At 46.6% G+C, this 18,064-nt stretch overlaps 1 protein-coding gene across 2 annotated transcripts in view; it reads left to right on the top strand.

Annotated features, from left to right (window-relative positions):
• Positions 1-18,064, top strand: part of CABP1 (calcium binding protein 1) — a 71,691-nt gene that overhangs the window by 11,515 nt on the left and 42,112 nt on the right. Inside the window, exon 2 of one of the 2 annotated variants that reach the window (XM_059713266.1) lies at positions 15,744-16,872. The exons of the other annotated variant lie outside the window; for it this stretch is intronic. Within the exon in view, the coding sequence (XP_059569249.1) occupies positions 16,618-16,872 (255 nt within the window). The 5' untranslated portion in view covers positions 15,744-16,617. The remainder of the gene's footprint in view (positions 1-15,743; positions 16,873-18,064) is intronic. 2 annotated transcript variants of the gene reach the window in all.

Below are 18,064 nucleotides of genomic sequence, written 5' to 3'. Positions count from 1 at the left end.
TAAGGAGCCCGGAGAACCTGAGGCACTTGGGTGAGCAGATCCTCCAAAGCACTCTGCCCACCTGTTTAGGAAAGACACTTTTAAATGAGATTCCTGATCTAGGCAAAGTCTTTGGTAACAGTGCAGTCACTGGAAGGATCCAGAGGTAGAGATGTCTTCTGTGGGAAGAGTAACACTTTGACATTTTTGTTAAGGAGCTGGCAGAGGGGCAGCGTCAGAAGGGATGGCCTGAGTGCTGAAACTATAGGAAGGATGGTCCAGTGATTACGATAGTAGTCTGGGACTCGGGAGAGCAGCATTTAAATTCCTGGTTACGTTGCAGTCCTCCTTTGTGACTTTGTGAAGATCACTTGGGCTTTGATCCTCACACATTTAGACACATAACTCCCTTCACGTTCATTGGAAATTAAGCACCTAAAGACCTCCAGACATATGGCCCTTAGTCTCTCTACTTCAGTTCCCCACCCGTAAAATGGGAATGATAGCACTTTCTTAACTCACTGAGCATTGCAAGGATAAATTTATTAGATTGTGAAGGACTCGGATACTGTAGTTAGTGGGCATGGAAAGAAGGGTAGAGAAGCGTATGGCAGGGGTGGCCAAACCGCAGCTCGTGAGACTCATCCAACTCCCATACAATTTAATTGCAGCTTCTAAAGAAAGAGTAGCAGTTAAATAAAAACATCCTTTTGTTCCTCTGTTCTTTTATGTGCTCTTTTAATATTTCTCATTTTTGCTGCTTATTGACTTTAAAAAAGTCATTTAACAACCATTTAGTATGTGAGCTGGGGTGCTGTGTGCAAATCGTCAACTCTGGGGCATGCGCGTCTTGAAAGCTGTGTGTCCCTTGGCTCTTGGCTGTGCCAAGATTTTGGTTTGGGGCTTGACAGATTAGGATGTTTGGCCACCCCTGGGAAACAGACTGTCCTGGCCCTCCCCTCTCACATTGGTTAAGGGTTAAGAGGCTCCTTTGGAGAACAGTGGCCCATTTGTTGCCATTTGTTTTGCAGAACTTTGCCCCCTGCCTACCTCCTCCACACTCCTATACAGAAAGAAGAAACTCCTACTCTAGACTGGGATCAATCTCCTAGTGCTATAAACTGGACAGTCCCTTCTCAATGGCTCTGTCCTGCAATCTGAAGCAGCATGAGGTCAAAGAAGTTTCCTTGTAGCACTGCCTTTCTGCTCAACAAGGGAGGCAATGAAGACCATTTACTGGGGCATTCATCCCTAGGGGGCTATGGCAGAAAGACAAGCTTCCTGGAACAACCTTACATAATCTGTGCCCAACACATGGGCTCTGGTAGGACAGCAGCAACGTTTAATGGGGAAGAGAAGAGCTGCAGTGGATTCGTTGTGTAGAGTTGGAATGTTAATTGGCAGCTGGAGGATCCTGGTTTGTGCCAGTGTCAGATTGGTGCTAAGGGCATGCCAGTCACTGACTAGTTGGGTGTATAGATCACAACTTGAGGGGTGACCCACTCTGACACAGCTACCTATCTGTCTTTTCCTGCCTTGATCAAATTCTAGCTGCAACATCCTACTGACCATCACAACAGATGTGGGCAGCTGTGGGTGAGAGCAGGGCATAATAAGCAAGCACAGGACCAAGGAAAGGAAGGCATCAGCACTCGCCTTTCCTTGCTGCTGAGCTGACTTGGCAACTCAGGGACACATGCCAGAACCTAGTTACATCCAGCACAGAGGAAATAAGTTTCCAGGGAGGCAGCTGGTGTAATTAAAGTGAAGAAGACTGAGACCTCCAGAGGCATCTGACCCATATTTTGGGGCTCATGGATTCTTTTGATTAATACCAGTTTTTTAAAGATGTGTTTGCACTTGAATCAAAGGGGCTGGAAAAAATTGTCATGTTTCTAACTTTTGAACTACACAGAGAGGGAAACAAGTTAGAAAAAAAAATCTTGCTTCCTTTGTTTGATTTCCTTTACCCACAGTCTAAGGAGATGGGAGTTTGAACTGGCACTTGGGATGATGCCAGTGATGGATGCGGTAACCTCCTCGAGGAGCCAGATACTCTCATTCACAGTGACGTAATTGGGGTAAAAGACTTGATATGTCTGCCCCAAGCCTAGGCTGGAACTACCAGAGGCTGTAGTAGAATCCAGGTAGTTGAGGCTGTGTGACTAGACTATTCCACCCCTGCCTCACACTTTTGGAGTGTGAAGGGACACGATCACCCATGGTGTAAATCAAGTGACTTCACCAGGGATGAGTCTGGCCCTCCGGTCTGAAAATTACCAGCTTCATGGAGTCATCTAAAGCACCAGATCCAGTTTCCCCTCTAATACCACTGGTGGCATCTGATTTCATTTTCCGTCTGTCTTGGGTGAGCTCACTTTCCCCCACATTTCAGTGTGTGCCTGTCAGATGTCAGCAACCCCATCTATCAGTGTCTCAGTGTCAGGCAAACCAAAGAACCATTCTCTGTGGGGGATGCAGTACACCCAGACTGTTCAGACAGGATAGAAGGCCAGATCAAGAATGTATCTTATGGACCCTGTTCAACTCAGACCCACTGTCCAATGCTGGGTCCCAAATCTAATGCTAGCCAGTGAAGCCTTTCTTACTGCATGTTGATGACAAAATTTCATCAGCACTTTACACAGTATGGCTGCCCTTAGACTCAACAAAAGTAATTTGAGGATTCTGCAGGGAAAGCATTTGCTGGTGTAATAACGGGACTAGCAGTTGACTTGTCAGTCTTATTCTGACTGTGTGCATGGCCTCCAACACCATAATTTCTGAGTACTTACTGCCCAGTGTCCTCTAGAAATTGTGAGGGTGACCCTTTGCTCAGCAGGGTGAGAATGAGTGTCAGAACGGTTGCGATGAGAGCAGAGAACTGACTATATTGCATAGCTGACATTTTCCACACTAGAGATTTATTCCCAGGAGATAGCTTATTCTTTTTAACTCAACCCCTGCCCACCCCCAAAGTGTTTTGCTGGTGATGGACATTGCAGTAGCTATTTTAGGTAGCCACTTTAAAAACTCTTTAAAAGATTACAGAGGTTTTTGAAGAAAGTATAATACAGTGATTTTGGGTGTTAGCGGGATTCTGCTGAAAGAGTTTCAACCTCAACTCTCTCAGCCTCCTCTAACAAGCTTATATCATCTCTTTGCATATACCAGTGATCTCAGGGTGAGCAGCTGTACTCTGTAATGTAAGGATGTCATATTGCCATATGTATTGCCATACGTTCAAAATCCATGAGCCAGGTCATAAAAATTAATACTGAGTTTAAAAACCATGAGATTTTTACCTTAAATATTCCATTTTAGTTTCCTTGTTTTGGACCCAGAGTGTGTTCTTAGGGCACACCTTTAAGCATGTCTTTGTAAATCTGTGGGCTAGAAACTTCTTTATTTTAAATTAAATCAAGAACTCCATAGAGTCACATTATTCTGGGAGCTGGGTCTACAAAATAAAACAGCATTCATAGGATCTCAAGACTTATAATTAAAATTGCAAGAGTTAGGAGTACCAGATACTAGACTAAACACATGGTGGTAAATCCTCTCTCAACAGAGGCCATGGTGCCCAACATATAAAATATCTCCCACTGGAAGGATATCTGAAAATTGAAATTCAGTTCTTTCGTGTTCCTTTTATCAGAATCTCTTTCTCAAGAAGAACGGGTTTAGAGGCTGGGGCATAAATTATTTAGAATTAAGCAGTGGAGAGGGTTTTATGCACAAATGGGGCTCTTTTTCTAGCTGTCAGTGCTATGCAACTATGTCACTAATATCCAGTCTGATGTTTCCTTTATTCTTATTCATGAGCTCCCCTCCCCAGGAGCAGTCATACCCTTAGGCTGTGCCAGTCTAGGGATTATCACACTTGCAGGGTGGTTAAAGTCTTCTTTGCCTTGAGTCCTCGGCCTCCAAAAAGCGCCTGAGGCTAATCACTGTGAAATGTGATGCCTGTCATGTCTTCTTGCTCAAGTACGTGAGGCAGGCCTGTCATTCAGTAAAAGCCTTTATATCAGTTATTACATGGTAATCCTCATGCACCCAGCTTCCACGTTAGGAGTCAGTGGAGCCCAGCAAGGTACGGCTCAGCCTTAGTTTGCAAATTTCCCACAATGCAAAGCAGCTCTCCCTCCCTTTTAAAATCATTAATAAGCAATAAGAACATTATATAAGCTGGCAGCTTTTTTTTTTTTTTTAAAGCATGATGATTTCCAATGCTCTTGTAATTAGGACAAAAATGAAGAGTTTGGAGTAGAGGGAGCAGATGAAATCTTAAGTTATATCCCACTGTGACTTCAAAGGGTTGCTCTGTATGGGATACCCTGAATTTTACTATGGGAAGGTGCAGTAATGAAGTATGAGGAGGGTGGTTGTCATATTTAAATTATTAATATTCTTTGGTCTGATGGAGCAATATCTGCCCCCATAAATTAGGTCTCCCCTTCCTGACCCACTGACACCTTGGTTAACTTGTGCTATTGGAAAGATTTCAAAGGTATGCATAGGACCTCTTTGTGCCGCAAGGTCACAGCTCAGTACTAGATTGGGCAAAGTGGGAAGAATGTTTCAGGGCTAATGCTCTCAGGGCTAATGTTCAGACCATGGTGACTGCCCATGTAAGCACTTCATCGAATCCTAGCTAGGGACACGACCTCTTGGATAGTGAGGTCCCATGCCATAACCTTAGATCAGATGTGAGGGACTTGCAGATATTTCACGTGAAGGAGATGAAGTGTCTGGGTCTGAAGAAACAGGATCTGCTGGTGAACGAGTGCCAGGGAAATGCATGGTTAATAGATGGAACCAATAGGGCCGATTACTTCTGAATAGGGAAGATTTAAAAAGTCACCTGTCAGAACTGGTTTCTCTAACTGCAGCAGCCCTCAGCACTAAGCATCTCCCTGATGTTCCCCCTCACTCACATGCACAAACACGGGGAGGCTGGGAGGAGGCAGCTGCACTGACACTATGGGGTTTGCAGGAACATGATGGCAATTTAGCAGAGCAATTAAAAGATTGCAAACATTTATTAATAGCTTTGCTGCTGCAGCAGCTCCTCTGAAGAAGTCTTGCTTCCTCAGGAATGCTCCCACCTCTTGCCTGCCTCCTTCCAGGGCTTTGGGAATTGGGGAGGCAGCTCAAAGCAATACCATTATACAAAACAGCTGACCACCCTTTATCACAACCCAAAAAGAAAATGTCTAGACATGAGAAGAAAACAGGGAGATTTCCAAGGAAAAAAGGGCTTTTTTCTCCTAGATATTGAGTCTCCTACTGCAGCACAGTTAGCTTCACTCCAGTGCATTGTCCCAAAGTTGCTGTTCCTTATGTTCAGCAGTGGGCAAAGTGTACTGGCTGAGCAGGAGGTCCCTTGGACTCAATGGCTGGCCCTGCTAAGCTGCTAGTCAGTACTGTCTCAGGTGTAATTGGGCCAGATTCTTACAAGCTAGAATTGGGCCTTCAGACAAGCTAAAATAACAGAATGATAGAGTATAGGGCTGGAAGTGACCATAAGAGATCAATTAGTCCACCTCCCTGCTCAAGGCAAAATCATCTCTGTCTGAACCAGGGACAAACTTAAATGAGTTTGTGGATTTGGGAAGTGCAGCTACATGCCTGACGTGGCTCAGGCCAGAAACTTGGGGGGGGGGGGTGCTACAGCAGGGCTCTCTGGTATGTAGCCAGCATGTGCTGTGTGTTTACTTCCTCTTCCTACTGCCCTTGGGATTTGCAGTCCAGAGTCACAGCAGCAGAACACTGAAGGGTTGCTTATCACTTCCTCTTCCTGCTTCCAGGTGCCTCTGGGATTTGTAGTCCACATTTGCAGCCAGCAATAAGTTTGAGTGGGGGAAGGGGTGTTTAACCCCCCTCCCTGGCCCCAGACCCCAGCCAGGGATTGCCTGGAAGGGGGCAGTCTCCCCTTCCCCCAGCAGACCAGGCTGCATCCCCAGCTGGGTTTGCCACCCCTGCCCCCTTGTTAGCTAGCCTTCACTGCTCCAGCTAGGGAGCGGAGGGGCAGAGCCAGCCCTGCTCCCTGGAGCAGACAGCACAGCCCGGCCTGCAAAGCATGCTGGGATGCTGGGAGACTGATTTAACTTGAATCAAGAAAGGGTCTGGGACAGAAGTTTCATAAACTGGTTTGACCCAAATCGGTTAAGTTTGATGCTACATTCAACCAGGTTAAACTTAAACCAGTTTCAGCTATTTTGAAACTGGTTTATGTGTGTTGAACTTCTGTTCCGTTACAGGTTTAAACCAGTTTCTGATCACTGAACCTGGTTGATGTGTAACTTCTGTCCCTAGTCATGAAGTGTCTTCCGGGTCACCTAATCCTCTGCTTCTACCCATGGTCTCATCAGGCACTGCCTGAACCTGGGCTCAGCGGCCATCTTGTCCCAGGCTTCTCCATTTATTAGTTTGGTTCTGGCAACACAAAGAAAGGGTGAGTAGAAAAGAAAGGAAAACAACAAAGAGAGGAAGAGGGATCCAGGCACCCCTAGACCCTTTCCTTCTTCTAGTAGTGGGAAGTCATATGCTTCATTAGCAGCCTGCTACCAGCCCGTCTTCTTGATAATTAAAAAAAGTTTTCTGTACCTCCTTGTGACTGAGCCACCAGTACTGACCGGTGGTCAGAGTGGGTCCTGCGGACATTTCCTCTTGCGCTCCTTTCAAGTTATCTCAACCCAGCCCTACTGAATTAATTGGAGGTCACACCATTGGAAACTGGAGCAGAATCTGGTCCCATGTGATGGCCATGCTCACTGGTGTGAAGTCAAGGGTATGACACATTCATGAGCTAAGTCAGCTCTTTGCTTTCACTTGGCAGCTATGTTCTCTTGTCTCTGCACTAGCTGAAAAGCACATGACTCTGCATCAGAAACATTCAGAGATTTGTGGGGGCTTTTGCAGTTCTACCTCCATAGGTTTCTACTTGTACCCATCCCTGTATTCTTGACTAGGGCAGGTCAGTGGCTGTGCAGCGAGTGCTGGACAAGCTGGGAGTGATGCAAGAGACTAGATGAGGAAGCAGTTGAGCCATCAGTTTGTTTAGAGGAACATTTTATCTAACACAAGGAGCTGGCAGTGAGCACTCCTGGGTAATTTCTCATTTTTGCTGACCTGATCTCTGAATATGTGAAAGTGACTTCTCTGCTTTGGGTCTCAGTTTTCCCATCATAAGATGGGGAGAATAATTCCTTTTCCCATGACGGGTTCTGGCACTAAAATTCAGTACTTTTGAGGGTTTGTGTGTGAGACACTTGAGAGATACAGTTTTATTATTCTGTGCCCTACAGAATCCGCATCCTGTTTCCATCGTCTTTGTGGTGAGAAGTATTGAAATAGAGACAGAGCCATATCCTCAGCTGATGTAAATCCTAGTGTTCCATTTAAGTCGTGAGGTTAGACTGATCCACATGAGCAGAAGATGACTCCGGGATATTTAGGTCTTTGTCTCTTAACATGGACTGTGGGGGAGGACAGGAGAGGCACCTGCTTGGTGGTCAGTGTGCTGTGGTCTGTCACAAGAAAAAAATGTTGGAAAATGGGTCACTCAAAAAAGGACTTCCAGGGGGGAAGAGTGGCCAACAAGGGGCCTGGAGAGCTCGGATGTGAGCTTTCACAGAACCTAGTTTTGGTTTGGGTGTGGGTGGGTGAGCTTCCAGAGCCCCCATAACGATTGCTGTCTTGCCAAGCATGGCCATGTGGATGCTGTGAGAGGACTGTGTTTGTCCCGTCCCTGCAGAGAAAGCTCTTTATTTTCCTCATCTTGGCTAGCGTGCCTGAGTCTGAGTGGCAACTAACAGGATTACAGCTCTGTCAAAAATAAACTGCACCAGGCTTCAAATAGAACATAGGAGCCAAGTGTTAGATGTTCCATTTTATAAATAAAATAGGAGGGAATATTTTTCAAATTGTAAATAAAATTCTCTCAGATATATGAGAGGACCTCCAGGTGCTAAGGAGGTGTCAGGGATCTACCTTACCTGCTCCTCTTCCACCATTAGAAACAGACCAGAACTTGGGACTGCTGCCATGGACGTACCCTTTCTGCTATTCTTTACCAACCTTCACACCGCATGTCAGTGCAGGGCAAGGCTGGGGCACATTCCATAGGCACTCATAGGACTTGCTTGGCTAGCTGGTGTACAACCCTTAGAAGAGGAACAAAAATTAAAGAGATTGGTTTCCCCAGAAACCCTGCAAGGAATATAATGATCCATTGTAATGCAGGCAGGTCCTATTCAAAGGCTGGATTGTGAGAGGAGAGAAGGGAGGGTGCATCTTTTTTGTAGTTACTGGAGTGGTGGAAGGGTGAGACATTGGGACTTCATTTTTCAGGCACTGACAGGAATAAGGCAAGAGCCATCTCACCTTTGCAGTCCACGTTCTTTGGAAAGGAGAGGGGAAGAACTGATAATGGGGAGGGCTGACTGCTTAGAAGCTCTGGCTGAAGTGGTCACAGTGGCAGTACAAAGGAGAGTTGGCTTTTCAAGGCACTTGGATGGAGAGCTGAGTAACTTTCCAAGGTGCTGAAGAGTGAGGGTAGAAAAGAGGACTGGATTTTACAAGGCACTGCTGCTTCACTGGAACATGTCTTTTCTGTTTAGAGAAAAAATCTCTTTAAAGCTAAAATGTTCCCAGGCAACATGAATATAGAACAGTTTAAATTATGAAGCTGTGCATGATGAACTTGGAAAACTCAGAAGTAGGTTAATTTTTAAACTCTGTCAGAACAAAGACATTAACATTGCACAAAGGAGGCTTTGTTGTTTTGATGATAATTTAAAAACTGGAGGAATAAATTCAAAGGCAGCTGATATAAAAGTGAGTGGGATTCAGGATTATTGTATCATCAAGTCATGACTATCACCTAGCAGCCTCCATCACTGAAACACAACTGCATCACCTCTGCTGCTAGCAAAATACTCAGCAGGTTTTATTACCTTGTCTGTGTCACAACACGGCATGTAGAAGCCTTCATCACCAAGCCTTACCTCTGTTATAGCATAGTACACCACCAGAGAAGCACTTGCAGTCAGAAATATCCAGGGGATCTTGGTTAAGTTTTGGTCAAAGTGTTGATTACCAAGGAACTGAGCGAGCCAAAATCCTGGCCATGGCTGTCACAATTCCACGTTGTCTCATCATCTCCGCTGATTTGTATTTCTTTTTTTTGTCAAACCATGACTAGACCTATGAGCTTTCTGTCTTTGCTCCATTGGTTCAGTACACCTTGAAGACCACTAGCAAAGCTTTGGAAAGGAACAGCATGTCCCCTGGGCCTCACTCTGCATCCTACAGGGCTTGCTTTTTCACACACTGCTCGTATGTGCTCCTGTCACTGCCATCACAGGAAATTTGTGGAAAACAGAGCCAATGTCCTTATTCACATCACTTCAAATGGTTCCCTCCCTTTCCGCTTCGGAGTCCAGCTCCTTTCACACTAGTGCTGTTTGCTTCCCAGACCCTATCTGTCCTCCCACAGCACCAGGTTTCTATCCCCACCCTCCCTGATAGTCTCTTCCTTCTTGTTATCCCATTGTGTTCCCTGCACTGTCTTGTCCCAACTGTAAATTTCCCTCTGAATTCTCTGAGGCAGACCCTGTGGTTAGTCCCACCCGCCCCCATTTCTAGGCTGCAGCTTTCAATCTCTCATTTGATTCCTGGGCTTTGTTTGTGCTACAGGTCAGGGATCGTCAACTGTCGTTGCCTTGTGCTTGGAGGAGATGCTGCCCCAGACTCTATTTTTTCCCAAACAAGGCCTACATAAGCAAAGCAGGTTGCTTCTGGGGTCCCTCTTATTTGGTGGCTTAAAATCTCATTCCAGCTCTGGAGCTTACATGAAGGCAATCCTATTTTCTTCTCCAATGGCAGGACTGGAGGAAAAGGTAACAACTCGCTGCCAGTCCTGTACACTCTGAACAGAAAAGGAGGCAACGCATGGCCTGGTTCCCCCAGTGAGTACTAGCAGATCTCACATGTGGCCTTGGCTCCTATTCTAATTCTCATCCCCTGGAAGAAATGCAGAAGCAACGCTTGGAAGTGAGGCGTGCGGCAGGTCTCCTGTGCTGTTGTGCCCATTATCTGTTCCTACTCCCCCAGGTTTTGGCAAACAGAAGAAGAAAGGATTTGCTCCTATTAGGTACCCCATTCTCTCTACCACATAGAGGCAAATGGGCTACAAGCTCCTTTTATAAGCCAGGCAAGGAGAGGAGATCGGGTGGACAGAAGGGGCCATGTCTGCCTGTAAACACTCCTGCCAGATATGGCAGGAATGTAACTCATTGGAAAACGAGGCTTTTTGAAGCACATGGGTAAAGGGTAGGAGCTGGTTTGTTTAGTCTCCTTGTCCCCCAAGGCTGCTGCCCTTTGAGGGAGAACAGCATGTGCCATTGCTTCTGGCAGCCTTACTCTTAACCTAACACAGCTGGTTTGGGGGGAGTCACAGAGAGCAGGCAGAGATGACTCATTCTGCTTCACTGGCTCATTCAGGAGCTGCAGGGAGAAGCTATTTATAACCAGCCCTTTCAGGTTCAGTACAGCAGCATCTTCAGCATAGGGGAGGGAGGGGGGATTTTTCACTTACAAATATAAACACTACAGTACCCCAGAGCCACCCAGCTGGCAGCTGACCTCAGCCAGCCCTCTCTCTCACACCCCTTGCCCAGTTCCCCATGGCTGTTCTTGTGCCTTCTCAGGGAATTTTTTTAGGTCCCCAAAGAGAGAAGAGGATACAATAAATATCAGCAGTGTGCACCAAGCAGATTCTGGCTCCCAGTCTAGATTTCTTTTGTTCCATGACCACAGCATCCTCTCCACAGCCCATCTCTTTCTCTATCCCTGGCTTGTGGTGGAGGCAAACTTCTCCCGTTAAACAATCTTTTTACGAACAACAAACCTCTCCAAAACCTTCTCAACTTTCCCTTGTATTGGCACTAATACCATAATTTATGGGACTCCCAGGTTATTTTCCTGACCTTGCCACAGACTCCCTGTATCTCTTTACCTCACTCTCTCCATATGTAAAATGAAGACAATGATACCCACCTTTCTAAGCACACTGAGATCCATGAATGAAAAGCACCACTAAGTGGTTGTATTATTGCTGGAGAGCCATAAAATAATATGGAATTACCTCACACAATAGCAAAAGATAGCATGTTCAAGAGAAATATTTTCTATAAACACCTGCCTGCTTAGATGTAGGTACTTCTCTGATCTCATCTTGGAACATCTGAGAATGTTTCAGGATTCTTAAATGTTGCATTACAGCAAACGGTTTGGAGTTGTTTATCCTCAGAGTTGCATTTGAAGTCAAGGACTCATCAACTCAATGAGTTCCTGTTTCCCCTGCGTTCAGTGTGTGTACCCACTGTAGCCTCAAACCAGCATGTGTGCCGAAAACAACTTAATGACCAAAGGGTTACCTGGTTCCTGTCATTCACCACCTCCTCCCAGATTGTGCACCTCACAGTTGGTTCTGTAGCACCCATCACCTGAGGCCTTCCTTTCATTTTACCTTTCTAATTCTTTGCACCTAGCCCTACACCCACTAACCAGATCACTACTTCCCATCTGTATATGATCAGTGTGAAGTAACAGCACCTCTCCTTGGCCACCCAGCGTCTGCCTAACCATTACCAACAGACCATCTGCTCCCTGTTTATCTGGCTGCCCTCAATTGCTGCACCCAGGAGCTTATAGCCTAATTAGCTCTGTTTGCCATGTATTTTGTTCATGGGCACAGAAGCCATAGCATAAATAACTAACTTGTCCCTGTTTTCATATTGGTTCACTGTATGAATAATCTACACCATTGGTGCTGTGTAGGGGGTGCATGTGCACCGCCTGCAAAATGATGCCACCAACACTGCCGGCAGTGCCTGCAGGCAGTCACCATATCGTCATATTCCTGCCCCCCCCCCCCCCCGACACCACCGGTGATGTCTGTGGGTGGTCCGCAATCGCCACTGGCCCCAGCCAACACTGCCAGCAGCGTCTGCAGGTGATCACTGATGATCAGTGGGTGCTCGCCACCCCCTCCCGCCCACTGCCAACAGTGCCACGGGAGCTCCCCACTCTCCGCTGCCACGCTCCTGCCGCTGACAGCACCACCGCTGACAGTAGGATCTCGCCGTGCCCTGCCAGCCTCCAGGGGCACGTGGCGTTCATGATCTACATTGCCTAAAACCAAGCAGTGATGCTGTGGGAATCATTCCTTTGCCAAGATCCAGCTGCATCGCATCCAGCAGAAGTATGAGAGAGACGTTGTATTTATCGGTGACTAGGGCTTGAGTTGAGCCAGTATGCAGTGGAGTGGCAGACTGGTAATCACTCAAGCTACTACATTGTTCTCCACATTTTTAAGTAAGTCTCTGGCTATTGTGGTTGCAAAGATTATAGTTACAGTTCAAAAAAATTGTGTTTGGTATAGCAGTGTGTACATGAGTCTGGAGAGAGCCTGAAATAATATTTCTAAAGATACAGATCAGCTCTTATCCCCATGAGGAATTTGTTCAGATACCTAGAGATGGTAAGTCAAATAACAACATTGTTAGCTCTTTCATTCCCCAACTCATTTGATGTAAGCCATAAGGAGATACCTGGAGTTGTTTAGGGGTCTTGGTCACAAGGTAATCCTTTTCAACATCTACTGTACCCTCTTCCTCTTCTCTACCTCAGGCACCAGCTAACACTTTCCTCACCATATCAGGCTAAGTACATCCTGCGTCCATGGCCCCCTGAATGTCTCACTAGCTCTCCTTCACCTGATAACACTCTTCATGGAAGCCCTGGGCTGTAACAGCCTCCTTCAAGGCTAGGAGGCCAGAGAACAAGAGCCAACTGTGAGTTGCCTCCAGGTCTACCTCCATGGTTCCAGAGCTGTCAGGGCCAGAGAGGGGATACTGAGAGTACGTGTACATGTCAGAGGCTCAGGATGGATTTACCTCCCTGCAATTCCAGCTGCTTGTTTTCTATCTGGGGAAAATCCCTTTTGACAGCCCAGGCGGAGAGCTTCTAATTCCTGTCTACGGCTCATTTTTCACTTCAATCCCTCAGCGAAAGGATTTTAATGCTTGATGGATTCAAACTAAATTATTTCCGTTTCTGTGGCTTTGCAAAAGCCCTCCAGGGTGTACACATATGCAGGGAAGGAGGAACAGGACTTGTTTTCGTTACATTCCAGTAATCCCCCTCTCTAAGGGAAATGTATTCCCTTTCTTTGTTTAGGAGCTTCTTGTGGATGATTCCTCTCTGTGTCTTTTTGGCTGTTCACTTGCAGCAGTGCGCATCAAAGATCTGCTGTTCCAAGGTTTATCTGGTGTCCCTTTCCCCTGCCATATCAATATTTCTATTGCAGCTGGATACAGAAATAAAATAGCCATCAGGATGTGCTCCCAGGAATGGCACTGGAGAGCTGGTTGGCTTTAGAAAGAGTGCATCTTTCCTGGCCCTAGACCAGAGGTCGGCAACTTCTGGCACATGTGCTGAATGTGGCACGTGAAGCTGTTCTGCTTGGCACGCCATGGCCAGCCCCAGCTCCGGGTAGCTGCTGCCAATGACGGAGCCCGGGCTGCTCCCAGCAGGGCTTGCAGTGTCCCAGCTGGCTGCTGGGAGCAGCCCAGGATCCCGGCTGGCAGCAGCTTCTCAGAGCCAGGGCTGGTTGCAGCTGGGAGGCTACAAACAGCTGTGCCAGGCTCCAGCATCAGCTCCGCACCAGCATGTGCAGGCGCGCCTCGGAGTGGGCAGTGGGGGAGGGGCCTGAGGCAGCGCAGCCCCGGTCTCCCCGGCTCCGAGCACAGAGGTGATGAGCCCGACGCAGCTGTTTGTAGCCAGCCTGGGCTCTGGGCAGCTGCAGCAAGCAGCGGGCAGGCTGCAAACAGCTGTGCCAGGCTCCACAGCTCCAGCATCAGCTCTGTGCGGGCGGCAACTGTGTGTGCACCTCAGGGTGAACAGTGGGGTAGCACAGGCTGGAAAATTGCTATTTGAGGGCTGTGGGACAGGGGCTTTGGGTGGGGGGGGAAGGGGCAGTAGGGCTTGGGGGCAGGGGCTTTGGACGGGGAGGTATGGGGTGGCAGGGCTGGGGGGCAGGGGCTGTGGGTCGGGGGCAAGGGGCAGCAGGGCTGGGTGGAAGGGGCAGTAGGGCTAGGGGGCAGAGGCTTTGGGTGGGGGGCAAGGGGCAGCAGGGCTGGGGGGAAGGGGCAGTAGGGCTAGGGGGCAGAGGCTTTGGGTGGGGGGCAAGGGGCAGCAGGGCTGGGGGGCAGGGGCTTTGGGTGGGGGGCAAGAGGCACAAGCAGGGCATCCTGCCATGTACCCTTTGCCCTCATTTTGTTTTTCTGCCATGCTGGCACTCCGGCACCTTCTGAGGTAGACGTTGTAGTGTTTTTTGGCACTCCAGCCAAACAACATTGCCTACCCTTGCCCTAGACTTTCATGACAGGGATCTCTAGAAAATAGGGGAGTAGCATTGGCTATTAGACAAGGTTAGTGATAAATGCCTGGTACATAGAATCAACAAATCTGGGTTCTGTTTCATTCTGTTCCATTAAGTCATTGATGAGGGTCCCATCCCTTCACTGAGCCTCCATTTTTCTGTCTGTAAACAGGACATTAGTTGCTGCAAGGGAAGGAGTTATCATTATTTATTCCAGGCCCAGCCTGTCCCATCAGCAGCAATCCCTGCTTAAAACTGGGGACTTGCAGAAGTATGAAGGGATGAATACAGATAAACAAGCAACAATGCATTTAAAAGTGTCAGGGGCTACTAGCCTTCATGAATATGATGCAGTACATATGGGATACAATGGTCGCAAATAACTCATGGCCCTATTAAATTGTCCTTACAGGCCAACATTTGCAGAGGAGGAACAGGCAACACTCTCTTATCTTCTCACATCTGGAAAGAGAAGAGGAACCAAGTTTGCCTTTCTGCCTGATCAACCTGGCAAAAATCTTAACTAGGCAACAACCACAGCAAGCTAAAATAATTTAACCTGGACATAAACTTGCCCGAACACAGGGTCTTACTGCCTTCTAACAGACAACCTGAAAGCATAACTGACCATGCAACATACATCAGGTTAACTAAAAATTGTTAGTAAGCTCAGTTAGTAGCTTGGTTATAAATACTTAGAACTATGTCACGGCACTACTTTTTGTTAAATGTATTGTGTTTTGCCTGGAAAGGAAGGTGTACTATTGGGAATTGTACCTTCAAATGGTTTAGCTTCTCTGATGCAGGAACTCTGGCAGAGAGGTGCTGCAGGAACATATTTGCTAAGCAGAGGTAGCTGGAACTGCATCACTGAATAAAGATCATTTTCAAGCACTGTCCAGGAGAGCTAGCTGTACTTTAAAGAAACTTTACTGAGAGTGCAGGAACAAACCACCCTGATGTGCAGAAAAATGAACTAGTATGGCAGTAGTCAAGCTTGGCTTAGCTGGGGACTTCTTCAGTGAGTTAAAACACAAAAAGGAAGCATGTAAAAAGTGGAAACTTGGGCAAACAACTAGGGAAGGTATAAGAGTATTGCTTGGACATGCAGGGATGAAATCAGGAAGGCCAAAGAGCAATTGGATTTTCAGCTAGCAAGGAACATAAAGGGGTAGCAAGAAGAGTTTCTATAAAAATGTCAGCAACAAGAGGAAGATTAGGGAAAATGTGGGTCCATTACTAAATTGGGGAGGCAGCCTAATGACAGAGGATGCAGAAAAGGCTGAAATACTCAATGCTTTTATCATCTCAGTCTTTACAGGCAAGGTCAGCTCCCAGACTACTGTACCTGGCAGCACAATCTGGGGAGGAGTTGAGAAGCTAACAGTGGCAAAAGAACAGGCTAAGAACTATATGGAAAATCTGGATGTCTACAAGTCGGTGGGGCTGGACTTGATGCACCTGAGGATGTTGTGAGAGTTGGCCAGTGTGATTGCAGAGTCACTGGCCATCGTCTTTGAAAACTCATGGTTTTCAGGAGAGGTCCCAGAGAATTGGAAAAGGGCAAATAATAGTACCCATCTTTAAGAAATGGAAGAAGGAGGATCTGGGAAACTATGGATAGATCATCCTTACCTCAGTCCCTGGAAAAATCATGGACCAGGTCCTCAAGGAATCAATTTCTAAGCACTTGGACGGAAAGAAGGAGATTAGAAACAGTCAGCATGGATCCACCAAGGGCAAATCATTCCTGCCTACCCGATTGTCTTCTATGATGAGATGACTGGCTCTGTGGATATGGGAAGAGCAATGGACATAATATACCCTGACTTTAGCGAGGCTTTTGATATGGTCTCCCACAAGGTTCTCGCAAGCAAGCTAAGGAAGTATGGGTTGGATGAATGTTCTATAAGTAGATAGAAAACTGGCTGCATAATTGGGCTCAGAGGATAGTAGTAAATGGCTCAATATCTAGCTGGCAGCTGGTGTCAAATGGAGTGCATCAGGGTTTGGTTCTGGGTCTGGTTTTGTTCAATATCTTCATCACCAACTTGGGGGATGGCATAGAGTGCACCCTCAGCAAGTTTGCAGATGACATGAAGCTGGGAGGAGTAGATACGCTGGAGGGCTGGGGTAGGATTCGGAGAGACCTCAATAAATTGGAGGATTGATCCAAAAGAAACCTCATGAGGTTCAGCAAGGACAAGTGCAAAGTCCTGCACTTAGGATGGAACAGTCCCATGCACCAGGACAGGCTGTTGACCGACTGGCTAAGCAGAAGCTTTGCAGAAAAGGAGCTGGGAGTTGCAATGGACAGTAAGCTGGATATGAGTCAACAGTATGCCCTTATTGCCAAGAAGACTAATAGCATACTGGGCTGCCTTAGTAGGAGTGTTGCCAGCAGATTGAGCAAAGTGATTCTTCTCCTCTCTTCAGCACTGGTGAGGGCACATTTGGAGTACTGTGTCTAGTTTTGGACCACCCCCCACTCCCACCCCTTCCCTGCAGAAAGGATATAGACAAATTGGAGAGAGTCCAGTGGAGGGCAATGAAAATGGTTTAGGGGCTGGGGGACAAGACTTATGAGGAGAGGCTGAGGGAACTGGGCTTATTTAGTCTGAAGAAGAGAAGATGGGGGATTTAATAGTAGCCCACCACGACCTGAAGGGAGGTTCCATAGAGGATGGAGCTGGACTGTTCTTCAGTGGTGGCAGGTGAGAAAACAAGGAGCAATGGTCTCGAGTTGTAGCAAGGGAAGTTTAGGTTAGATATGAGGAAGAACTTTCTCACTAGGAACAGGTTACCTAGAGGTTGTAAAATCTCCATCCTTGGAGGTTTTTAAGATCCAAATATACAAAGCATTGGCTGGCATGGTATATTGGGGACAGTTATGCTTTGAGCTGGGGCTTGAACTAAATGACCTCCTGAAGTCCCTTCTACCCCTCATTTTCTATGCTTCTATGATCTCTCTCGTTTCATGTCTCTAGTGTTTCATATTTACATGGAGTCCAGCATTCTTCACATTCTTATAATAAAGTTTCTTAGTGAGTCTACTCTGCATTAATTGAAAAACTGTTAAGCACATTAATGCATCAGAGCTTTCTATGATAAAAAAAGAGCTGCTCCTTAATAGTCTTCCTTTTACTGGCGTCTATTCCTTGTAGATAGTGAAGTACTCTTTCCATCTCTTCCAGTTGTCTTCCATTTTTCCAGAGACTTCCAGTTCTAATGGAACTTTTAGCAACTTGCCTTTCAAGTTAATTTTTATCTAAATTTCTTTTTAACCCGGTTCCATGTAGCCCCTAGTGTTCAGAAACCAACCTGAAAACAAGGGACTTGGAAGCAATGCTCTTTATTCAGTGATGCACGTCCAGTTGCCTCTTCTTGCCAGAACAGGTGCTTCTATGAGGTGCCTCCCCAGACATCTGGGTAGCTAAACAACTTAACAGCTGTAAGAGAACTTGCGTCAGGCATAACCTTTCCCAGTGGGAGACACTATATAGGAAATGGTATTGTTGTAGAGACTATTTACAAAATGAATTTAGTCCTGTTTGTCCAGTTATAAAGTGTTACAAAGTGGTATTTTTCTGGTAAAAAACAAGCTGAGGCTATCAGAGTTGTGGTTCTCCAGAG

This window comes from Alligator mississippiensis, chromosome 10 (assembly GCF_030867095.1).
Source record: "Alligator mississippiensis isolate rAllMis1 chromosome 10, rAllMis1, whole genome shotgun sequence".
Taxonomy (NCBI): Eukaryota; Metazoa; Chordata; order Crocodylia; family Alligatoridae; genus Alligator; species Alligator mississippiensis.
Note: the sequence above shows the minus strand (reverse complement) of the source record. Positions and strands in the feature narration are given on the sequence as shown.